The sequence below is a fragment of the Salvia hispanica genome, chromosome 3 (assembly GCF_023119035.1).
Source record: "Salvia hispanica cultivar TCC Black 2014 chromosome 3, UniMelb_Shisp_WGS_1.0, whole genome shotgun sequence".
Classification (NCBI taxonomy): domain Eukaryota; kingdom Viridiplantae; phylum Streptophyta; class Magnoliopsida; order Lamiales; family Lamiaceae; genus Salvia; species Salvia hispanica.
In genome coordinates this window covers 32373342-32398548 of record NC_062967.1, presented here as the reverse complement: position 1 = coordinate 32398548, position 25207 = coordinate 32373342, and the positions used below count along the sequence as shown (strand labels likewise).

Below are 25207 nucleotides of genomic sequence, written 5' to 3'. Positions count from 1 at the left end.
ACAAAGATTTCAGTCAACTTTCTAATATATTGTCATTCAAATTTCCTAAATATTTGAATAAAAAAAGTAGTAGTATATCATTCATAATTTACTAAGCAAATTTTAATACTCTAAATTTACTAAGCAAATTTTAATATGGTAGACTTGTGATAAAACTCCGGTTGACTCGGAATTCCAACTCAGTGTTTATTTTTCAAAATCGAAGAAAAGAAAACAAAAAAGGGAATGAGGCGAAAATAGTAGGGCAAGAACAATTGGGCCGAGAATTTCAGCAGCTTCAATTCTTCACCACACCTACCGGAAATCTGCCGTCGCGATCGTTACACCGCCGTTTCAAACTCAAGGCATATTCCTACTACCTTTCTATTTTTTTGATCGTCTCCTTAATTTCATTACAATGATGAAATACGTGCTATGATCGCTCCTGTCGAGCTTTGGTTTTGTAGCCGCGGATTTGTTTAGGAGGATTAATTTTGTTTGATCGGATTGCTTGATCCTGCCGTTGGTGATCTGTAATGCTACATTTTCTTCATTGGGCGTATTCAAGCTGTTGATGCTCGCATTTGCTAGATAGTGAAATTGTGATGTGTATATAGTATATAGTCTAATTTTGGGGAATTTATAAGAAATTGATGTTTGTGAATACTGTAACTTTTTTACGGGGGAATATTATGTTGATTGTGTAAAGTTGCTTTTGTGGGGGAAGCGGAACCTTAATGTAAATGGACTTGTGAAATTATTTTAATTATGTTTTTCTGTTACCTTGCTTCAGATCTGTTTAGAACGACATCTTTTCCTTTTTTTAAGATAGGTAAATTGTCTTGAGTTAAGCCAGTGCTGTCTTATTAGGTAAGTTTAATAATATTGAAGTAATAACTGAGGGGAGATAAATTCGTGATGCTTGTATTTTTTCTGATAAGAGTTTGGTAAATATGTTGGATTTTCCTTTTCTTATTTACATATAAACAGGTGGGGGAACGTTTGGGTAAGAATAGCTTGCTTTCATGGATCCAGTGACTGATGAGCAGTTAGATTATGGCGACGAAGAATATGCAGGGAATCAGAAGATGCAATTTCATCAAGGTGGAGCTATACCTGCACTTGCGGAAGAGGAAATGCTTGGCGAGGATGATGAGTATGATGACCTCTATAATGATGTTAATGTTGGAGAGGGTTTCCTGCAAATGCAGCGTTCTGAGACACAAGCGCCTCCTGTGGTAGCAAATAGTGGGTTTCAAAGTTCAAAAGCTAATGTTCCTGGAGCTCGAGCGGAAGCGGTGGCCTTGCAAGACGTGAACAATGAAAGAGTTGCTAATGAAGGAAATTATGCTGCTGCTTCAGTTCAATTTCAAGATCAGAAGAATAGCTTGCCATCCTCTGGGGGCCAGACACAGATCTTGGATGCCAGTCAAAGAGGGAGGCTCCCTGAAATGGGGAATAATTCTCAAGCAGCAAATCTGGGATATCAAGGATCGGAAAGTATGCCTCATAAGATTGCTGCAGATCGGTTGAACAGTTCAGAAAAAGTAATTGGTGAGCCTGCACAGTTGATGTATCCTAACATGGGTAACACAAAAGGTGTTCCACAGATTCCACCTAATCAGATGAACTCTAATGCAAATGTTAATGTAAACCGTTCAATGGATGACGAATACATGGTTAGGCCATCTGTAGAAAATGGTAATACAATGCTGTTTGTAGGAGAATTACATTGGTGGACAACTGATTCTGAGATTGAAAGTGTACTGATTCAGTTTGGGAAAGTCAAGGAGATTAAGTTTTTTGATGAAAGGGCTAGTGGTAAGTCCAAAGGTTATTGCCAAGTTGAATTTTATGATTCTGCTGCAGCCTCGGCATGTAAGGAAGGTATGAATGGTCACATTTTTAATGGGAGAGCTTGTGTGGTGGCATTTGCCACTCCACAGACCATAAGACAAATGGGTGCTTCATACACAAACAAGACACAGGGCCAGGCTCAGTCTCAGCCACAAGGAAGGAATCCTGTTAATGATGCAGCGGGTAGAGGTAATGGGGCCAATTATCCAAGTGGAGACACGGGGAGAAATTTTGGACGAGGTGGCTGGGCACGAGGGAACCAAGCACCAAACAGGGGTCCTGGATCAGGTCCTATGAGAGGAAGAGGGGGTATGGTAAACAAGAATATGATGGGGAATGCACCTGGTGCTGGTGGAGGAGCTTACGGACAAGGGATTGCTGGCCCTGGTTTCAGTGGGCCTCCTGGTATGATGCCTCCTCAGGGCATGATGGGTCCTGGTTTTGACCTAGCATTTATGGGTCGCGGAGCTGGATATGGAGGCTTCTCGGGTCCTGGTGGTTTCCCAGGAATGATTCCTCCATTTCAAGCTGTCAATTCCATGGGGCTTCCTGGAGTGGCTCCTCATGTCAACCCAGCTTTTTTTGGTCGAGGAATGAATCCCAATGGAATGAGCATGATGGGGACTGCAGGAATGGTTGGACCTCATTCAGGAATGTGGAATGACACAAATATGGGTGGTTGGGGAGGTGAAGAACATGGCAGAGAGTCTAGTTATGGTGGAGAGGATAATGCATCAGAATATGGGTATGCCGAGGCTAGTCATGAGAAAGGTGTAAGGTCTAGTGCTGCTTCCCGGGAGAAGGAGAGAAATTCTGATCATGACTGGTCCAGTGCTCCAGAGAAGCGGCATAGGGAGGAGAGAGAACATGATGGGGATAGATATGACAGGGACTCTAGACGCAGAGAAGAGAAGGATCGTTATCGAGACTATCGCCACAAAGATCGTGAATCGGGTTATGATGATGACTGGGATAAAGGACAGTCTTCGAGATCCCGCAGCAGATCTGGTGCAATGCCTGAAGATGATCACAGGTCTCGATCTAGGGATGCTGATTATGGGAAACGGAGACGCATGCCATCTGAATGATGTGATGTCATGAGACTTCTGAATGTCTGACTGCTTCCACTATGATTCGCAATGTCATACTTGAATCCTATGAAGGATTGCCAGCTCTTTCTTGTTTATGTTGGTGTCATGTGCTGTGTGGCCTCCGGCTTCAATGAAGTAAGTGCCTTTACTAGAGGTTACTGGAAAGGACCGATTTATTTTGTTTTAAGTTAGCTTTATTGAACTCAATTTGATGCTATGGTTATAACTTTGTGCTATAAACTTCAGTACCTTAAGTATTGTTCTATTGTGTATTTGCTTGATGCAGTGAAGGTGGCCCTACTGGCCGTTTATCTTTTGTGCATTGAAACACAATTTGACCTCTGAAGTTGCGTTCTTAACTTTATACTTGTAGATTGGTTTGTATTCTACTTCCCTATTTATGAACCCGCCAAACTTGTATCAGTAATACTGGTTGCACAAGTTGGTTGTAGCCTGTAGGGCTATATGTTGTTGGAAATAGCTGTCACTATGCTGAGTTTGTGGGTATGTTAAGTTGAGGAAATGAATAAAATTTTTATCATCTGATGTGTCAATGCTTAGTAATAGAAGTTTGTTTTTCTTGTTTTCTCCTTTTGCTTGAGAAACTTACCTGTAAATGTTTGTGCTTTATCAGACAATATAGCGGGATTGCAAAACCCAGATATGCACTTTTCACCTTCTTTCTTTCCATTGAAGTTGTTTTTCTTTGTGATATTTAAGCCTTATGATCAACGTTATAGTTTCTTCCAACTTAGGAGGTGATTGTCCACTGCCCAGTATGATGCATCTGATTACTTGATAATATGAATACCACATGCATGTTAACTAGCAACAGATTGCTATTAATATATTTTTCATTTTCCTCTTGCTTTGTAGTTTTACTTTCAAAAAATGGAAGATGTTCTGTGAGTTCGTACATTAATGATGAAATGACTGGAAATAGTTTCTAATGAAACAACAAAACATTAATTTGAAAGTTACAAAGGAACTGGTTATTCTTTTTCCGCATGTCTAGCTATTATTATTATTATTATTACTAATATTAGTATTTTCATCAAGTCCAGGATTCACCTATAGCTCAAGCCCATAGTGTTTTCATCTTGTTTGCGTGTGCATCTGTTTTCTCTTTGTTTGTGTTTGTGGTTTTGAAATAAAAATCTTTCTATTTTAATATCTTGTGTACCATAGTACTGTACCAGTGTACCATAAGGTCGAGGTGTGCTTGTGTAATCTTTGATTCCTTATCTAAATGCATAAACACAAACCATTTTAATGTGCCTTTTTTGGGGAGTTGATTATATATAGTTGAAGTGCTTTAGAATTGTTCTGTCAATTATCAGTACTTTAATCAATGATTGAGAAGTTTTTTACTATAAATTTGTTTTAGTTATAAGCAGTGTGCTCTTTTTGGTTTCTAGGCCCTATTTTCATGATATGCACGTACCTATATTTGACACGTAGCTTCACTTGCTTATATATTATGATTATTGACAAAGTAATTTTCTCTAACTATGGTACTCAGGACCATTAATTGCTGCACTCTTGGATATCCGTGAATGCTTTATACTATGAGTGCAAAGAAGCCTTAATCATGTATGCAATTGCTTTGATCCTCGAAGAATTTGTGTGAAAAGTAACTTATTGAGGAATATTTTTGAGCAAAACCTGGATGATGCACTGTAGTTTCATTAGTATATTCCATGTAGTAGGTTCCACGTGTAATAATTTGATCTGATATCAGCACCTCCGTCCTCTTTAAGATTGTAAAAGTGATGTACAATTTATAGACCATGTCTTCTGGTCGTGTATGATTAGGTTGTGGTCTTGAGTTGCAACACATGTAAGCTGCATCATAGATGCATGTGTATAGAAATGTGAAATGTTGCGGTAGCAGAATAGTTGTGTGTCTGTAAATGCAGCTAATCTCCTGTAAGCTTAGTTGAGCTGTGTCTGTAAATGCAGTGTATCTTCTGTAAGCTTAATTGAGTTGCGTCTGTAAATGCAGTGTCTCCCCTGTAAGCTTAATCGTGCCGTGTCTGTAAATGCAGTGTATCTCGTGTAAACTTAATTTTATGTGATACCGTCTGTCTTCATATTGAGCAGACATGGTAGTTCTTTTTCTCAGCTGTATCACAGGTGATGCTCCATTTGTAAAGAGTTAAGTCTGTAGCAATCTGTAATGATTTTGTTTCTTAGCAGCGCGTTTCCATGTATTTTGCTACCAAACGCTCGAGGGATTTCCTGGTGACCAAGAAGAGTAGATAGTATGATAGTTCCTGTGCATTTAGAAATGTTCAATTCTTTCTGCAGCTTTTAAATGTGTTTGATTTCAGAATTCCTGTTCATGAGATGTGTGGTTTTCATATGCCTAGCTTTGTGCTCTTTGATTTTGGTTTTTGTTGTACTATATCAATTTGCTCGTATCCATGTGACCATCGATACCCTAACTGTTAGAATTTTTATTTGCTTCAGGCATGAATTTTAATAAATTGGCTGAGTGTGCCATGAGTGAGTCGAATGTAGATTGTATATTTGTAATAAAAATTTTTAGTGTAATTAGGTTAATGGAAAATTGCAATCCTTTAGTTGATTGATAGCTTCTTTGCAGATTATTGACTTGTGTATCAAGTCATGTTGAGAGGTTTTTATTTGTTATTCTAGTTTTATACTACTTCCTCCGTACTTCAAAAATTTAGACATTTGGTTCGGCACAGATTTTAATATATAATTGGTAAAGAAAGAGATATAATAATTTTTTCCATTTGCCATAATTTCCATGAAACTGGAGCTAATGTGACAAATAGAAAACCGTACATGAACAAAATAGAAAAATGATTATCTCTCTCACTTGTCAATTTTGTTCTAGGGTAATTCCGATCAAGTTTGAAACATGCTACTGTAGCCTATTATTGGTGCATAGGGGTTGCCGGTGCCAATAGACAAATGACGCGTCATGCATCGACATGATGGTTTGGGTATGAGAGGCGAGAATTAGCGAGATTGCCGACGTTTGCTATGTCTACCGAATAAAATTATTTAATTGACATTAATTAGTGAATTTTAATCTAATTACATTTACAATACAAATATATCATAATGTAAAAAATAGATAAAAAATAGAATAATGAGTCTAACACCAAAGTAGAAAGATAAAATTTTAATATATACAGTAAGAAATGAAATAATGAAGACACGTATTACACCTGGTTGACCCGGAATGCAAGTCCATTTAAAAAAAAAATTGACCGAATTTGGCTATACGAGAGGCGAGATTGGTGACGTTTGCTATGTTTGTTAAATAAATTATTTAATTGACATTAATTAGTGAATTTTAATCTTAATTCCATGTACAATACAAATATATCATATGTAAAAAACAGATAAAAAATAAGATAATGAGTTTAACACCAAAGTAGAAAGGTAAAATTTTAAACTACTACTCCCCTGACCCGGAATTCCAACTTAGTAGTACTCCCTCCGTATAACACAAATTTCATTTTAGTTATTATTATTTATTTTTTTATATTAACTCCTATATGAAGGATGATATTATATATAAGCTCCTAAGAAATGAGGAAATTACAACTGATGTTAAGAGGGCTCGAACTCGGCATCTCGGCTCTTTGTTCCAAATAAGATGTCACATTTTTATTTTTGGAAACATTCTCTTAAATTAATATACTCAACATTTTTTTTTCTCTCTAAAATTAAATATACTTACGTTCACCTTTTTCTCTACCCAGTTAAATATATTAGCCAACAATTATTAAAATTTGGTGCAAACTAAAAAGTGTGACGGAAGAATAGTAGGAGTACATTTGTTTTTCTAAATTACAAATTAAAGAAAAAGATGAATGCGGCGAAAATAATAGGGCAACTGGATTTTCTAACATCAATAGTATCGAGAATTTCAGCAGCTACAACCGGAAATCTTCTTCACCACGCCTACCGGAAATCTGCCGTCGCGACCGTTTCAAACTCAAGGCATATTTTCACTACCTGTCTATATTTTTGGTCGACTCCTTAATTTTCCCTACAATGATGAAATATGAGTTTATGAGCGAGCATTGATTTTGTAGCTGCGGAACTGTTTATGAGGATTACTTTATTGTTGACTAGTTTTCTTTTGATCGGATTATCTGCTTCTTCAAGTTGTTGATGCTCGCATTTGCAAAATTGTAGTGAAATTGTGGATGTGTATGTATGGAATAGTCTAGTTTCGGTGATTTTATAAGAAATGATGTTCGTGAACATTGTAAATTTTTATGGGGGTTTTGTTTAAAGTTGCTTTTTGTGGGGGGAAACATAACCTTAATTATGTTTTTCTGTTTCCTTGCTTCAGACCCGTCTAGAACAACACATTTCCCCTTTTTGACATAGATGAGATTTCGTGAGTTGCATAAGAGTTAAGGCAGTGCTGTCTATTAGGTAACTTGAATAAATATTGCAGTAATAACCGAGGTCGATAAATTCATGATGCTTGTATTTTTTCTGATGGAGTTTGGTAAATATATTGAGTTTTTCTTTTCTTGTTTTCATATAATCAGGTGGGGAGACCTTTTGGTAAGAATAGCTTGCATTCATGGATCCAGTGACTGGTGAGCAGTTGGATTATGATGACGGAGACTATGCAGGGAATCAAAAGATGCAATATCATCAAGGTGGAGCTATACCTGCACTTGCTGAAGTGGAAATGATTGGCGAGGATGATGAATATGATGACCTTTATAGCGATGTTAATGTTGGAGAGGGTTTCCTGCAAATGCAGCGTTCTGAGACACAAGCGCCTCCTGTGGTAGCAAGTGGTGGGTTTCAAAGTTCGAAAGCTAATGTTCCTGGAGCTCGAGTGGAAGCAGTGGCCTCGCAAGAGGTGAAAAATGAAAGGGTTGCTAATGAAGGAAATTATGCTGCTGCTTCAGTTCAATTTCCTGATCAGAAGAGTAGCTTGCCAGCCTCGGGGGGTCCGACACAGATCGTGGATGCCAGTCAAAGAGGGAGGCTCCCTGAAATGGGGAATAATTCTCAAGCAGCACATCTGGGATATCAAGGATCAGAAAGTATGCCTCACAAGATTGCTGCTGATCGGATGAACAGTTCAGAAAAAGTAGTCAGTGAGCCTGCGCCGTTGATGTATCCTAACATGGGTAACACAAAAGGTGTTCCACAGATTCCACCTAACCATATGAACTCTAATGCAAATGTTAATGTAAATCGCTCAGTGGGTGATGAATACATGGTAAGGCCATCTGTAGAAAATGGAAATACAATGCTGTTTGTAGGAGAATTACATTGGTGGACAACAGATTCTGAGATTGAAAGTGTGCTGATTCAGTTTGGGAAAGTCAAGGAGATAAAGTTTTTTGATGAAAGGTCTTGTGGTAAGTCCAAAGGTTATTGCCAAGTTGAATTTTATGATTCTGCTGCAGCCTCTGCATGTAAGGAAGGTATGAATGGTCACATTTTTAACGGGAGAGCTTGTGTGGTGGCGTTTGCCACTCCACAGACCATAAGACAAATGGGTGCTTCTTACACAAATAAGACTCAGGGCCAGACTCAGTCCCAACTGCAAGGAAGGAATCCTGTTAATGATGCAGCTGGTAGAGGTAATGGGTCTGATCACCCAAGTGGAGACACAGGGAGAAATTTTGGACGAGGTGGCTGGGCACGAGGGAACCAAGCACCAAATAGGGGTCCTGGATCAGGACCTATGAGAGGAAGAGGGGGTATGGTAAACGCGAATATGATGGGGAATGCACCTGGCGCTGGTGGTGGAACTTACGGACAAGGTATTACTGGTCCTAGTTTCAATGGAACTCCTGGTATGATGCCTCATCAGGGCATGATGGGTCCTGGTTACGATCTAGCATTTATGGGTCGTGGAACTGGTTACGGAGGCTTCTCAGGCCCTGGTTTCCCAGGGATGCTTCCTCCATTTCAAGCTGTTAATTCCATGGGGCTTCCTGGAGTGGCTCCTCATGTCAACCCAGCTTTTTTTGGCCGAGGAATGAATCCCAATGGAATGAGCATGATGGGGACTGCAGGAATGGTAGGACCTCATTCAGGAATGTGGAATGATACAAACATGGGTGGATGGGGAGGGGAAGAACATGGAAGAGAGTCTAGTTACGGTGGAGAGGATAATGCATCAGAATATGGGTATGGAGAGGGAAGTCATGACAAAGGTGTAAGGTCTAGTGCTGCTTCCGGGGAGAGAGAGAGAAATTCTGATCGTGACGGGTCTAGTGTTCCAGAGAAGCGGCATAGGGAGGAGAGGGAACAAGATGGGGACAGATATGATAGGAACTCTAGACACAGAGAAGTGAAGGATCGTAATCGGGACTATCGCCACAAAGATCGTGAATCGGGTTATGATGACGACTGGGATAAAGGACAGTCTTCGAGATCCCGCAGCAGATCTGGTGCAGTGCATCAAAATGATCACAGGTCTCGATCTAGGGATGCTGATTATGGGAAACGGAGACGCATGCCATCTGAATGATATGATGTCATGGGACTTCGAAATGTTTGACATCGTCCACTATGATTTGTAGTGTCATTTTGGATCCTATGAAGGATTGCCTCAGGCTTCAAAGAAGTAAGTGCCTTCACTAGAGGTTACTGGAAAGGACCGTTTTGTTTTGTTTAAAGTTAGCATAATTGTACTCAGTTTGATGCTATGATTATAACCTTGTGCTATAAACTTCAGTACCTTAAGTATTGTTATATTGTGTATTTGCTTGATGCGGTGAAGATGGCCCTACTGGCTGTTGATCTTTTGTTCTTGGAAACACAATTTACCTCTGAAGTTGCGTTCTTAACTAATGTTAATAGATTGCTTTGTGTTCTTATTTTCACTTTATAAACCCTCCAAACTTGTACCAGTAATACCGGTAGCATAAGTTGGTTGCAGTGCTATAAGTTCTCTGAAATAGCTGATACTATGAGTATGTGGGTTTGTTAACTTGAGAAAATAAATTAGAAAATTTATCGTGTGATGTGTCAATGCTTAGTAATAGAAGTTGATTTCCTTGTGTTTCTTCTTTTGCTTGAGAAACTTGTAAATTTTTATTCTTTATCTGACAATATAGCATGATTGCAAAACCCAGATCTGCAGTTTTCACCTTCTTTCCGTTGCAGTTGTTTTTCTTTTGAAATTTAAGCCTTATGAGCAACTTTATAGTATCATCCAACTTAATTGGTTAGAGTGCTTAGTGGAGTATGATGCATGTGTGCACTTGATAATTTGATTACCACATGTGTGCTAACTAACATCAGATTGCTATTAATATATTTCTCATTTTCCTCTTGCTCTGTAATTTTGCTTACAAACATGGAAGGTGTTCAGTGATGAAATAACTGGAAATAGTTTCTTAATGAAACAACAAAACATTCATTTGAAAGTAACGAAGGAACTGATTATTTGGTCACATTTAGCTATTATTATTAATAGTATTTTCATCAACAATAGGATTCACCTATAACTCAAGCCTTGTAGAGACTCCACCCCAGCTTTTATGAACTCAATAGGTACTGTACAAGAATAGAATTGGTTTCTGTATTTCTGAACTCAGCTTTTGTCTGTGTTTCTACAGTCTTCAGTTAAAAATATGAAAATTTATGGTAAACTTCAGAAGACAGATTAAAGCGTAGTTGTAAACATGCTACATTTTATAATGTACCTGTTAGAAAAATATTCTTTTAAATGGAAAATATGACTGTAATTTCCCTCCAGTTAATATTTGTGAAGTGTAAGAATTCCTGGATGCTTGTAGTTTCTTCTGGATTCCTCGAAATGTTCCATATTGTGCGATTGATGCTTTACAACCGACTTGCTATTTGTACTCATAAACCTGATCCACAGTGGCTGAGAAGTTGGTATTTTTGGTGATATTATGTGCATTTTCACTTCTGCATGATCATTGATCAGTAACCACTGTACATCATTTATAGCTAATTAAATACCAAGGCTTCACTTTTAGCATTTCCCATGATAATTGCTGCTGTCTTATCTTATGATAACCTCCAAGATGTTATCTTGTCTCCATGTGCATCTGTTTTCTATTTCCTTTTTTTTTGTGTGTGTGTGTTTGTGGTTTGGAAATAAAAAAATATTTCTATTTTGAGCTCTGGTGGACCATAGTGTTGTACATAAAGTTGAGATGTGCTTGCGTAATCCTTGATTCCTTATCTGAATGCACGAACACGAGCCATTCTTAACATTCCTTTTTTTTTGGGAGTCAGTTATACTATATCGTTGAACTGCTGAAGTGCTGTAGAATTGTTCTTTCAATTATCAGTACTAATCAATGATTGAAAAGTTTCTTAACAAGAATTTTGTTTAAGTTATAAGCAATGTGCTCTTGTTTGATTCCTAGGTCCTATTTTACCATGATATCCACTTATTGTAATATGCTATATGGCTTCACTTGCTCATTTATTATTATTATTGACAAAGGATTTTTCTCTAATCATGGTACTCAGGAGCAGAGAACCATTAATTGCTACACTCTTGGATATCCATGAATGCTTTACTCTATGAGTGCAAAGAAGCATTTATCATGTATGCAATTGCTTTGTATTCCTGAAGCATATACCAAATATTGAGTCGTGATCTTGGAAGAATTTGTATGAAAAGTAACATTTCAATTCTTCAAGAATATTTTTGAGCAAAACCTGGATGATGCACTGTAGTTTCATTAGTATATATTCCATGTATTGGATATGTTCCCCACATGTAATAATCTGATCTACTATGTGCACCTCCTCTTTGAGTTTGTAAAAGTGATGTACTATTTTTAGACCATGTCTTCTGGTCATGTATGCTGAGGTTGTGGTTTGAGTTGCGAGTCTTGTAAGCTGCATCAAAGACATAATGTGCTGAAACGTGAAATGCTGCGGTGGCAGAAGAGTTGTGTCTGTAAATGCTCTTTATCTCCTGTAAGCTCAGACTGTGTCTGTAAAATGTAAATGCAGTGTATCCGATTCCCCTGTAAGTGTAAGCCTAATTGAGTCGTGTCTGTAAATGTTGTGTATCCGATTCCCATATGAGCTTGTTTATGTGATACTGTTTGTCCTCATATTGGAAAGCTCTTTTTCTCAGCTGTATCACATGTGATACTCTATTTTTTCATTGAGTTCATATTGGCTCAATTATGATCCTTAAGAAAGTGGGGAAATATTTGTAAATAGCAGCACTTTGCAGCTTATGCAATATTTGAGATGTATGATTGATTCATTGTACATGAAGAGCTAGCTTATTGTCCTACTGATTGCTCATTGGATGAATCGAAGTCTTTGATCGTCACTACCAATGCATGTAAATTGTTTTGTGTAATGGGTGATTTGACTTTGGTACTTGGCAAAATAGTTGGCAGGCAACAAGAAACATAGTGCATGCTCTTTGGAGATGATTATGCACTTCATTTTCTGTATTCGTTGTGTTTCTTTGCAGCGCGTTTCTGCATTTTCCTGGTAAACGCTCGAGGGGATTTTCCTCATGATATTGATGATCAAGATGTGTAGATGGTATGAAGTGTTTTTAGTTCCCATGTATTCAATTCTTTCTGCAGCTTTTAAATGTGTTTGATGTCGGAATTTCCGTTCTTTGAGATGAGTGGTGTATTATTTGCCTGACTTTTTTCTCTTTGATTGTTGTTTTTGTTGTATATCGATTTGCTCTTGTCTGTGTAACCCATCGAAGCCTTATCTACTAGCGAGAAAATTAGTTTAGCACCTTAAAATAATACTCCCGTTCATCTCTCCTCGGTAGTCTCATTTGCGTTCGACCTGAGTTTTAATATATTAATCGAATGTGTTATGAACGGAATGTCAATCCAACTTGCACGTCTCGAGTTAGTTGATTATTACTAGCTTTTTTTTTTATAATTTCATTTACTTTCGACATTGAGTTTTAATAAATTAATTGAGTATGTTATAAGTGGAATGCGGATTCCACTTGCACCCATCAAGTTAGTTAAATTATTGACTTGGGTATCAAGTCCTCTTGAGTGGCCTCTTTGTAAATCGAGTTTTATTATGTATTTTCAAGAAAATATTATGGATATGTTATTGCAATCTATGAAGTTTTAGAACTAGCTTTAAGCCATAGGTTTATTATCCTGTAACTTTGGATATGTTTCTAGAAGAAGTTAATTATGGCAAAATAAAATTAGCTTCAAACTTATCAATCCAAATACTATGTTTCAAAATTTCTTTACAAATCCATAATTTCAAATACTTATTTATCGGATTAAAATTTTCAAACAATTGAAAGCTCTTTATTTGAACTCCACATAGTCATAAATTCATGATTGGGCCGTTATGAGTCGGACCTCTAACTTATTGATTGGAGGAACGTCTTAACAATTAAACTAGCATTTCGTCGTCTTAAATTCATTTCATTTACTCCATTATTTGGATTATGTTCGAATAATATGTTACCATAAGCTTCATCTTCTTTTGGTAAAAAAAGGAAAATAAATAAGAAATAGATGTAAAATGTTCACATAAAATAGTTAATTTTAAAAGAGTTAATTATAACTTTTATGATGCTTTCAAATCATCTTTATAAAATAATGGAGTATTAATTTTAATAGTATCACCCTCGTGCGTATGCACGATTCATTTAATTTTCTTCATTAAGATGTTACATTAAATAATTTTATAAAATAGTAAATGATATCATCATACAAAATCTAAAATCATAAAAATATATAATAAAGATTTATTATAGTAATATAAAAGCAAATGACTTTCGAAATAAAAATTTGACACAAATATATTGATTAGTGAATTTGGCAAAAAAGTACTCACGAAAATAATTGGGCTAGCGAATTAGAAATAATAAAAAAGACCATTACTATTACTCCATCCGTTCCAGATAATTCGACCCAATATTCCATATCGGGCCATCCTACATAATTTGTCTCATTTCACTTTTACCATTTTTGGTAGTGGACTTCATATTCCACTAACTCATTCCTACTCACATTTTATTATAAAACTAATACTTTAAAAGTAGGACCCACATCCCACTAACTTTTTCAACTTACTTTCCATTAGATTTCTTAAAACCCGTGTCGGGTCAAAGTGTCCCAAATTATCTAGGACGAAGGGAGTAAGAATTAATCCGCCTTCATTTTCTCATATGCTCTATTGTGCCTCCATCTTATCTTTTTCCCCCACGTGTACATCTATTTATATATCATCATACAAAACGTAAAATCATGAATATATATAATAAAAATCATGAATGTATATAATAAATAAATCGTTTATTTTGTGCCTGCAGGGGCAGCGCAGTTGGCAACAGGGAGACTGATCTTGCTGCAATGAATATATATAATACAAATCAAATAACTTTTAAAATAAAAAAATATACACAAATACATTGATTAGTGAATTTAGAAAAAAAAATTGAATAAAATAATTGGGCCACATAATTAGAATTAATATAAAAATGGTCATTACTAATTAAGAATAAATTTGCCTTCATCGTCTCTTATACTCCAATATGCCTTCATCTGATCTTCTCCCCTACTTTTTCTGTGATCTATCCTCACTTTCTCTGATCACGGTTTCTTACACTTTCACTATCCCTACATCGCGATAGTTTGCCTCTATTTATAGGTACGAACTTCAAACAAAAAATAAATAAAGCTAATAATATACTCCCTCCGTTCCATAATAATAGGGACGTTTTTCCATTTCCGTCCGTTCCATAGTAATAGAGTCATTTCCCTTTTTAGTAAAAGTCAACACATTTTTCCACACCTACTTTACTCTCTTTTACTTTTTTCTATCTTCATCTCTCTATCTTTTTCATTTTTCACTTTATTCTCTCTTTATTTAACTCACCTAACACAATTTTTCTTAATTTCCGTGCCGAAAAGTTTTGCATCCATTACTATGCAACGGAGGGAGTATGTTATAAACATATACAAAATCTTTGATTTGTTTCCACTGATCCTAAATGAAATATTAACAACAAAATATTTTCTCCCAACAATCCACCAACAATATGTTTTCCTCCAACAATCCACTATGCAAAGTACTATCTTTAGTGCATCAATATATATACTTGACTGGTACAATCCACTATGCAATAGGTGTTACATTGGAGAACGCTAAAATAAGACCGTTACTCGTTGTATTGACACCAATATTGAAACTAAATATAAATGATCAACTTACACGATGTAATTAAATAAATGAATATAAAGGTTAATTAATATTGAATGAAAATGAAAGGTTACAAAACGGATGCGTCTTTCACTGATATCAATTCTTTTTTATTTTATATTATGGCCATATTAGTCTTGTCACTATATATTGGGAAGTGAAACCATAGTATGCAGTTTAATTTTGCCATGAGTTTATACGTAACTGTCATATTAATTCATTATTATGTAACGGCCGTTTATGTTCTAAATTTAATATTTAAAAAAAAAAAATTCATGGCATGCAATTATTACAAATATTTTAATTCATTAGAAATTATGTTCAAAACTTATAAATATTTCAAATTCTACCCAAAACTAATAAATATTTCAAACTCAGTCAAAACTCGCCTTTTACACTAGTACTACCTCCGTCCCCCAAATTTTGACATACTTTGATCCGGCACGGGTTTTAAGAAATATAATGGAAATTGAGTTGAAAAAGTTGGTAGGATGTGTGTCCTACTTTTAAAGCATTAGTTTTATAATAAAATGTGAGTAGAAATGAATTAGTGGAATATGAGGTCCACTACTAAAAATGGTAAAAGTGAAGTGTGTCAAATTTTTAGGGATTAATCGAAATAGTAAACTGTGTTAAAATTTGGGAGATGAAGGTAGTATTATTTTTCAAATTTTATCAAATCAATCTCATAATTTAGTTTTGACATCAGATTGATAACATGACATTATATGCCAAAGGCTTCAGCGAGGGTTTTACTGGTTCAATAGAAATAAAACAGGTTTATTTATAATTTCTGGTTCAAATGAAACTCAATTTACCTTTGTATCCTTACCGCCTCTCCTATTCCTTTCCAGAAATGGCGCCTGATTTCTCTCTCTCCCAGTTAATCTCTTCCATATTTATTTCCTATATTCTAGGATTCAGTTTGTAACCACCATTAATTATTCATTTATAAATAAAATCTAAAAAGATTTGCTCTATTTTTTGTTATCTGTGCATTGTATAGGCACTGCCCATTGTATGAATTTAAAGGTTTATTTTTTGTGCTTTTTATGCTACAAATTGTAAGATTTAATTTTGTTTGAAATATTAATCTATTATAAAAAAATGATTTATTTATAATTTGTAGTTTAGCACCAATAATTAAATTTATTTTTATTCCTTTTAATATTTTGATGTGGAAATCAATGCTCTCTCAAATCTTTTTCCACAAATGGCACCTGTTTGCAATCTTTTCCATAGTTTCATCCATTTCCCTTCCCCTTATCAAAATATGAAACTATTTAGTAAAACTCTCTTCGTCCGCGTTAGAAAATATTATTGAACTATCCCAATATAATTGTATATTTGTGTACTTAAGAAAAATAAAAAATAGAAAAGAAAAAAGACGAGAGAAACGATAATTGTAATAGAGACTTGCAATAGATATATAAAATACTACTCCCTTCGTCCACGAATAAAAGTCCCATTTTTCCATTTTGGTCCGTCCACGAATAAGAGTTCGGGTTCATAATTACCATAAATGATAAAGAGACCCCACATTCCTCTAACTCATTCCACTCACGTATCATTTAAAACTAATACTATATACAAGTAGGACCCTATTCCACTAACTTTCTTCCACCAAATTTTCTTAACATTTCTTAAAACCCGCGCAATTTAGAAATTAGACTCTTAATCGTGGACGGAGGGAGTATTTTTAGCAAATAAATTGCTCTGCTGGTGTAATAGAGATTTTTTAGTCAATTTTTAAAGTTAACGATTAAAAGATTTGTGCTGCAATTAAAAGATTTGTGCATTAAATTTTCGGTTATTGAAACGAAAAAAAATTCAAAATTTGAAAATTTTAGAAAAAAAGGGAAACTTAATAGAAAACGAAAATAGGCAGAGGATTAAATTTACGTTTATACCCTTGTATGGTTGTTTGTTTACTAAACCACAGTAGCAAAAAATTTCTGCATTTTGTGATCTTCAAATTCGAATTTGCCAATCGGATTCGGCGTGATGGCAATGGCGTTCGATGAATTCGGCCCGTTCATCATACTAAGGGAGCAGGAGCAGAAAACCAGATTGTGCGGCCTCGATGCGCAGAAGGCCAATATCGCCGCCGGAAAAGCCGTGGCGCGGATCCTCCGCACCTCTCTCGGACCTAAAGGCATGGACAAGACGCTCCAGAGCCCCGACGGCGAGGTCACCATCAGTAAGCTCCGCCGATTCACCTCATTTGGTCCTTGTTTACGTGTTTACGCTTTTTTTGAATCATTCAGTTGTTTTGCCTTTAGAATTTTGTGCGTTTCTAATTGCGGAGCAACAATGCATGATTGTCAAATTTAGATGTATGTTGGGATGAAATTGATGTTTTTATGGTGTCAGCAAATCATTGATGTTTACGCATTTTTTGAATCATTCAGTTGTTTTGCCTTAAGAAGTTAATTGTGGAACAATGCATGATTGACAAATTTAGATGTATGTTGGGATGAAATTGATGTTTTTTTGGTGCCAGCAAATGACGGTGCCACGATCCTGGAGCAGATGGATGTGGACAACCAGATTGCGAAGCTCATTGTTGAGCTGTCGCGGAGTCAGGACTACGAAATTGGCGATGGAACGACGGGGGTTGTTGTCATGGCTGGTGCTCTTCTAGAACACGCGCAGAAGTTGCTGGAACGCGGAATTCATCCCATTCGCATTGCAGAAGGCTACGAGATGGCTTCGAGGGTAGCTTTTGATCATTTGGAACGTATATCGCATAAGTTTGAGTTTAGTGCGACAAATGTTGAATCTCTCATTCAGACCTGTATGACTACTTTATCTTCCAAGATGTAAGTTTTGTTCTATATGCAGGATTTTTGGCTATTCTATTCTATATTGAACTGTGTGTATATTCGTTTTAGTTGGGTCCCCGGTGTCTGGGATGAGTCCAGAGGGCGGGTTTGTTCATCTGTTTACTGGCTTCGGACCTCCATATCTTGTGCCTTAAGAAATTATGCTTCAAGTGTGTTTCGAGTAATAGTGCATCTCATGCTTTTGTTGTCTGATCTTGTCAAATGTTCTTTGCAGTGTGAATAGGTGTAAACGCAGTCTTGCTGAGATTGCTGTTAAAGCAGTTCTTGCCGTTGCAGACTTAGAGAGGAAGGATGTTAATCTTGACTTGATTAAAGTAGAGGGTAAAGTAGGTGGTAAGTTGGAGGATACTGAACTGGTATATGGAATTGTTGTTGATAAGGATATGAGTCATCCGCAGATGCCAAAGCACATTGAGGATGCAAAAATTGCCATTTTGACTTGCCCCTTCGAGCCTCCAAAGCCAAAGACTAAACATAAGGTTGATATTGATACTGTGGAGAAATTCCAAACCTTGCGCCAACAAGAGCAGAAATACTTTGATGATATGGTTCAGAAGTGCAAGGTAATCTCTTTGTAACAGTGTGTTACTATCTTTATGATGATAGCTTCTTGGGAGAAGGTAACTCATGTTGGAATTTCTGTATGTTTGCGTTATAGAAAGTGGCAGAGGTTTGGATGTTTTATAAGGACTTGGAACTAAGTTGAGATTGCTCCCTTCCACTTTCATTGCATTCTGTTATGAAAAAAGGGTTACTGAACGTCCTTTTGCATTTAATATGATGCATTTTCTATCTTAATCAACTTTTGAAAGACTTTCATTCATACTCTTGCGAATACTACCTTTTGCTTTGGAAAATAAAGGCGTTCATGTAATTTACAAGCCTCACTGTATTGAAGGATGTTGGGGCTACCTTAGTTATCTGCCAATGGGGTTTTGATGATGAAGCAAACCACTAACTGATGCACAGAGACGTGCCTGCTGTCAGATGGGTTGGTGGAGTTGAGTTAGAGCTGATTGCCATTGCTACAGGTTTTTTTCATCCCTGCAGTTCACCATTGTACTCTGTAATTTCTGTTACTGTTTTCGGTTACAGTCTCCAATGATATTTGTGTATTCTGTGAGGTGGGAGAATTGTGCCAAGATTTCAAGAGTTGACACCAGAGAAACTGGGCAAGGTAAAGTTCTAAATCTACGACTATCCGTCCACGTTTTTCTATTTTCAGTGTCCTATACACTCTAAAGTCCAACGCACTAGTACTTTGTAGTTTGCACATTATGCATTGTGTTCATGTGTGATTTTTTCCTGATCAAAAATAATTTTATGCATGATAGGCTGGTTTGGTTCGAGAAAAAGCATTTGGAACCACTAAGGATCGGATGATATATATTGAGCACTGTGCAAACTCAAGGGCTGTAACAATATTTATACGTGGTGGTAGGTTGATGTCCTCCTCTCCCCTTTGTTCAGTTTTGTCCTTTCTATAATCTTTACTTGTAATCCCTATTTTATCTTTCCTTACTTCAACAAATTGTAACTGTTGCTATCTGTAAACCCTGTACTCTTCCATCATTTTATGCAACAAACTTAAAGGGATTGTCCATGGACCTACCATAATTTCTCTAACTACTTTAAATCTGTGGAACTACACTTTCCCAACAGTTTTCTGTGAAATGTACTCTGCTTACCATTCTGTTCCTGTCGTAATGTCGTTGTCCAACGTTTTGGAACTAAGTGTTGTTCTGGGGCGATGCTTTAGGTAACAAAATGATGATAGATGAAACTAAGCGCAGCCTCCATGATGCTTTATGCGTTGCAAGGAACCTTATCCAAAACAATTCCATAGTATATGGAGGTGGATCTGCTGAAATTTCTTGTTCAATTGCTGTTGATGCAGCTGCTGATAAATACCCAGGAGTTGAACAGGTGAGAAACCAACCAGTACTTTTTTCTTACGCATTAGTATATTTGTATGCCTGTGGTATTATTTGCAATATGAGCTTACATTGACATGTTTTTCTTGGCAGTACGCAATCAGGGCATTTGCTGATGCATTAGATGCTGTCCCAATGGCATTGGCAGAAAACAGTGGTCTCCAGCCAATCGAAACTTTATCTGCTGTCAAATCTCAGCAAATTAAGGTAATCCAATTGTTTCCTCTTGTATCATTTTGGTTTTTATCCACCTTGTATTCATGTACGTGCTCCTTGTTATACTGGCTTCACTAGTTTATCTAAAAGGAACTGTATGATTTTCTCATCAGGAGAACAACTACTGCTGCGGGATTGATTGCAACGATGTTGGCACAAATGACATGCGTGAACAAAATGTCTTTGAGACTTTGATCGGGAAGCAACAGCAGATTCTGCTATCAACTCAAGTTGTGAAGATGATTCTGAAAATTGATGATGTTATCTCACCATCTGAATTTTGATTTTTTTCGTTGAGTTAGACACCTGATTGGAGAGCTGCCTTTTCTAGAATAGAGCCGACTAGTGCAACTCTGCTCATGGCTCTTGAAACCTTTACACATGATTCCATTATGGTCACTGTTGAGTGTAGGTGCAAACTCACATGCTTTTTTTGTCGGTGCTGGATGCGTCGTTTTCAGGCATCATGTGCCCCTTCTTCCTTCCTTCCTTCCTTCCTAACAGGTATTAACTACCATTGTGGTGTGCCCTCTTGGTTAAATGTCTGCAGCGGCATAGATGGGCCTTGCATTCATAAATCTGTCACACGACAAGGTATGAATAGTCATGGGGTCGAACGAACTTAGTTGAGTGAGATTAAGTTTGCATGCCCCTGTATTAGAACTTGAGTGTCTGATACTGCATTGATGTTTTAATGGTGAAAGACTCTTTCGCATTAGTTTGTGTTTTGTCGACATTCGTGGAAGAAACAGTGGGTCTGAAATGCCTATTTTCGATAGGGGTAGTTGTCATTTAAATCACGAAGTTGAGTTAACTCCTTGTTAGTCGCACAAGGTTTCAAATTTGAATTTAAGTTGCGAATTTTCAAATTTTCACAATTGTGTCATGATAAAATTAATGTTTAATTTTACTAAGGTATTGCTTATGTGGATTAGTTCAGATGATGTGGCTGATTAAGTGGCATGAACGTCTACTAAATGACGTCGTTTTGATTTTCACTCCCTCACCTCTGTCTATATCTCTTTACCCGAAACACTACCTCCCGTCGGACTGTTCGATTCTAGATCCATCATTGCCATCTCAGCTTCGATTTCACCAAATCAGAATGGTCCAGAGATATTGAAATTTCATGATTTAAATTCAAATTTAAAACCTTGTAACATCAACACAATTTTTGACATTGGTGATTTAAAAAGTAAGTATTCACATAAATAAGATGTTGGATCTTGTCGCTAAAGCTTGCAACAACTCATGCTTTTAGTTCTCTATTGCAGTTGAGTAGTTAAGATATGGTCTCTCATTTTCTCTAACTATACCGACTTTATTTCTCTGCAAAAAAGATCTATTGAAATTAAATTTTGATCAACATTTTGTCAAATAGGCAGCGTGACATCCTGCCAATTCTGTCCCACCACTTATTATAAATCTATTTTGGCTGCACTTAGATTGGACGAAATAAATTCCTAAAATGCTTAAAAATACGCTCTTCAAAAAATAAGTTAGTCTTCTCCAACTTATTTTTTCATGATCTAAAAAATCCATCTATTTTAAAAAATGGGAAAATTATAAAATACTAAATCATAAAAGATAATTAAATTATTGTCTGTCCCACACTTTAAAAAATGGTATTAATAGTAATATTTATAATTTTTGCAATTTTCAGTCTCTTTTCTTGCGAAAACCAACTACCACATCATCGTGTATTTTGTTGGAAAGAAGACGGATGGGCTAACTGCAAAAATTGCAAACTTCATGGTTTATAAAATTTAGTTCTTCAATATGTGGGACATACCGGAATTTAACAATCTTTAGTGATTTATTGGCAATTTACTCTTATAAAAATAGCTCTTCTATAATTTATTATATACATTTTCAGTTTCACCCCTCTTCTATTTTTTATTTATTTAATATTTATAATTCTCTCTTTTGTTTGTAAGTTCAATTATCCAAACACTTAGCACAACTTAGAAGCATTTAAAATAATTTAGCTAAATATCTCAACGTAACTAATAATCACTAAAAGTTAGAGAATGTCTGTCACGCTGATCTCAATCGTAACAAACTCTACCATCAAACATTTCAGTCCATCTAACTATTAAATTTCACAATACATAGTGTATTTATTGATCACCAATAATATTTGCTTTATTATCCATATATAATGTGGCTCCGGCTCCCTACACACTTTATACTTGAATTAATGAGTCATGTCACAATCAAATAATTTATCATAAACATGGATAATTCCACACAAAATAAATATAACTAAAATACAGACATTCAATAGAAATAGGCCCCTCCACAAACACATAACTATGCTTCTTGCTTTTAACATATTATCAAAAATTAAAATCATTGAATTCCATGTGAGTTAGATGGGCTATATATATACCCTTACAATCAATTAATATATATTAATCTATTAACCTCATTTTCTTCAATGTAAATACTCTACGATGTGAAGCAGTGATAAATTATTGGTGCCATTAATTCACACAACTCAACAAAATTCAGTGCAACAAAAATGATCGACAATGAAACATTTCTATAACGTACCTCCTTACTGTGGTCTGTATCGGGAGCGAGAAAGCGGTTGCCCTGGCTGTTTATCGTGGGGGATTGCGTACATTTCCCAATGCGTGTTGACCACGTGAAAGTATCCTGCCTTGAGAAATTAGAAAAACAGAGAATGATAGGAATTAATTTTGATATAAATATAGCTTGGCATTCTTTGAACAAAATGGTTGAAGGCAATGGTGACTTGCATCTTCTTATCCTGCTTGTAGCTGTCGCTGTGGCCGAGCAGCATCACCTTGTTGTGGTGCGTGAGGTAGTTGTTCGAGGCCGTCCCGGCAGTTGGAGAGGGAGAATATGGACACGCCGTCCCCGGCTTGCACTCGTGGATGTTGACCCCGTGGATGATCACGTTCGTCGAGTACTGGCCCGTCGAGCCCACCATCACCTCCTGCTTCAGCCGGATCACCATGTCCCGCCCCGTACCCCAGCAGTCGTCGATGGGGTTGCCTGTCCCGCAGGACAGGAACCCCAGATTCCTCCGGGATGCGTTGATTTTCCTGCAAAAGGAGAATGTGACACATTTGTTAGACTATGAGACTTAATTGAATGTATTTATGTTATATCAAAGTTTGAAATCATACTCATTAACTTCTTGTACTATAAGCTCAGGGTCAGGAAATGGTATAGAGAATGTGAATTTAGGAGATAATAATAATAATGGAAGTAGCATGAAAATGAGGAATTGAATTCCCATGATTATGTTGGGAGAAGAGATGAAAAATGAGCCAAGTTTGTGTTGCTTTGTTAGTGTGTTTGTATGTATATATAGAGAGAGAAAGAATATGAATCTAAATGGGGCCCACCTTCATTTCATGAAATTTAGAACAATGATCTGATTATATTTTTGGAGTATTATACTTACTATATTGGTGTACATGTATCTTAGATCTAAATTGTGCACTCGCACCGAAACAAATACTATATGTTGATGGTCATAATAGAAACTTTTTCTCTTATAGAGTCATATATATGTGTATGATATAATCGTAAATAATATAAAGGTTAATCAACAAGATTGGCTTTTAGTTAGCCTAAACAAAATTTTTTATTTATGTATCCATTTATGTATATATTGTTGAATGTAGTGGGATCGACTGACTCCACTGTCGGTGTTGGAGCACGAAAACTTTGTTAAATTTGGCCTTTTTGAATTGTTACCGACCTTTGTTAGATCATCATCTTTATCAAAGATTTTAGGATGAGCATCATCATTTGGTTCGCGTTGGCTTCAAGATGACGATAATCAGGCTTCTTCAACTAACGGGCAACCGGCGATGGTAGACTCCATCAGCTAAGACTTTCACTATATCTAATCCCATGAGTCTCGATTCTGAATTATCACATAATTTTTAAGCAAAAAAAAAAAAAAAATAGAAGGGTTGTCGGCATCATACATAATGATTTAAACATCGTTTCAATTAGTTAGCTGAAATTAATGCTAAAAGTTTTGATAGGTATGTTAGGACTTAGGAGTCGTGGCTGGGGATTATTACGAATTATTGATGATGGAAACTAGACCACTCTTATTATAATTAAAAAAATAATTTTAGGATGCAGAATGCTCAATTTACATTTATAAAACTCGACACACTTTTGAATATTTTGTTAGCAAATGATTCATTGGCAAGTTTTGTAGGCCCCCCTATATAAAAGTCAAAGTGACTATATGTGTAAATGAAGTAGTACTTTTTTGCATATAAATAAAAATTTAAATAAAAAAAAATCTATTTCAATAGTATTTTTGTCCAAGTTCCCACATGCATAAACGACTTCACCGACACAATATACTACACTTTAATTACCGTCGATTAAATCACCCACATATAAAATTGCTTTTGCACAAATAATAAACATACCAAATGTACTTTTTTTACACAATATTTGAACTTTGTAATGAGTCCATATCTCGAACGAGAATTATGGCTTAGCAAACGGCGGATCCAGGTGTGGTGGGACAATTCATTGTTAGTGAATGATGGCCAAAAAATTAACTTTATTAAATTCGAAATCTTTTGGGATTGTGGCTCATTTTTGCTAATTCATCCATCATTCATAATCAGCAACAATCACAATAATGATTCTATCTTTCGATGCTATGAATGATCAACCTAATAGATTTCGTTTCTTGGATTTGTTAATGCAACAACAAAGATTGGACCACCAATCAAAGCATAAGAATGCATGGTGATATTCTGAAATAAAATAATCTATTGGAAAGAATTGAATCATGTGAGTTCCCAAGCTAAGAAGTCATCACACAATGTGAATTTCGTACACTTCAACATGTAGATAAGTAGATGAATTAAACACAAATATTTAAGGCTACTATGTACATGTGACCGACAGCCACTACTACTAGTCTACTACTTGCCATCATTTATTAATATGAAAAGATTTTATTTTTCTATTATTAATATAGTATAGTAATTTAATTCGATTTGTTCCTCTCGGCAACAATGCTATACTGACAACTATTTAAAAGGCTTCTCTCCCAAAAAGATAATGGGGGAAAGGAATGGTAATAATT

At 36.1% G+C, this 25207-nt stretch overlaps 3 protein-coding genes and 1 pseudogene across 21 annotated transcripts; 3 read left to right on the top strand and 1 right to left on the bottom strand.

Moving 5' to 3' along the window:
- The first annotated feature begins 200 nt into the window (after positions 1–200).
- LOC125213810 (cleavage and polyadenylation specificity factor subunit 6-like) lies at positions 201–5298 on the top strand. 9 transcript variants are annotated; one of them, XR_007175019.1, is made up of 4 exons: positions 201–344; positions 970–3062; positions 4450–4520; positions 5127–5298. XR_007175019.1 is itself a non-coding variant. In XM_048114554.1 (2 exons), the coding sequence occupies exon 2, from the start codon at positions 1005–1007 to the stop codon at positions 2922–2924; it is 1920 nt and encodes a 639-aa protein (XP_047970511.1). In that variant the 5' UTR covers positions 201–344; positions 970–1004; the 3' UTR covers positions 2925–3208. The 9 variants fall into 9 exon arrangements, 1 of the variants encoding a protein (XP_047970511.1); XR_007175018.1 differs by having other exon boundaries at positions 5124–5298; XR_007175024.1 differs by lacking the exons at positions 4450–4520; positions 5127–5298 and adding exons at positions 3214–3273; positions 3562–3677.
- A 1481-nt stretch (positions 5299–6779) lies between these two features.
- LOC125214746 (cleavage and polyadenylation specificity factor subunit 6-like) lies at positions 6780–12560 on the top strand. 3 transcript variants are annotated; one of them, XR_007175167.1, is made up of 3 exons: positions 7268–7355; positions 7475–9522; positions 12379–12560. XR_007175167.1 is itself a non-coding variant. In XM_048115882.1 (2 exons), the coding sequence occupies exon 2, from the start codon at positions 7510–7512 to the stop codon at positions 9424–9426; it is 1917 nt and encodes a 638-aa protein (XP_047971839.1). In that variant the 5' UTR covers positions 6780–6911; positions 7475–7509; the 3' UTR covers positions 9427–9659. The 3 variants fall into 3 exon arrangements, 1 of the variants encoding a protein (XP_047971839.1); XR_007175166.1 differs by lacking the exon at positions 12379–12560 and adding an exon at positions 11409–12026; XM_048115882.1 differs by lacking the exons at positions 7268–7355; positions 12379–12560 and adding an exon at positions 6780–6911 and having other exon boundaries at positions 7475–9659.
- Positions 12561–17089: 4529 nt separating this feature from the next.
- Positions 17090–20526, top strand: LOC125210019 (annotated as a pseudogene).
- Positions 20301–23394, bottom strand: LOC125210020 (probable pectate lyase 5). Of its 9 annotated transcripts, none has more exons than XR_007174354.1 (4): positions 23262–23394; positions 22826–23177; positions 22660–22766; positions 20301–20682 (listed from the first exon to the last, which is right to left on the bottom strand). XR_007174354.1 is itself a non-coding variant. In XM_048109597.1 (4 exons), the coding sequence occupies exons 1-4, from the start codon at positions 23372–23374 to the stop codon at positions 20611–20613; spliced, it is 603 nt and encodes a 200-aa protein (XP_047965554.1). In that variant the 5' UTR covers positions 23375–23394; the 3' UTR covers positions 20301–20610. The 9 variants fall into 9 exon arrangements, 6 of the variants coding, with proteins under 6 accessions (XP_047965554.1, XP_047965553.1, XP_047965556.1 ...); XM_048109597.1 differs by having other exon boundaries at positions 22660–22768; positions 22869–23177; XM_048109596.1 differs by lacking the exon at positions 20301–20682 and adding an exon at positions 21266–21432 and having other exon boundaries at positions 22660–22768; positions 22869–23177.
- Between the last annotated feature and the right edge of the window lie 1813 nt (positions 23395–25207).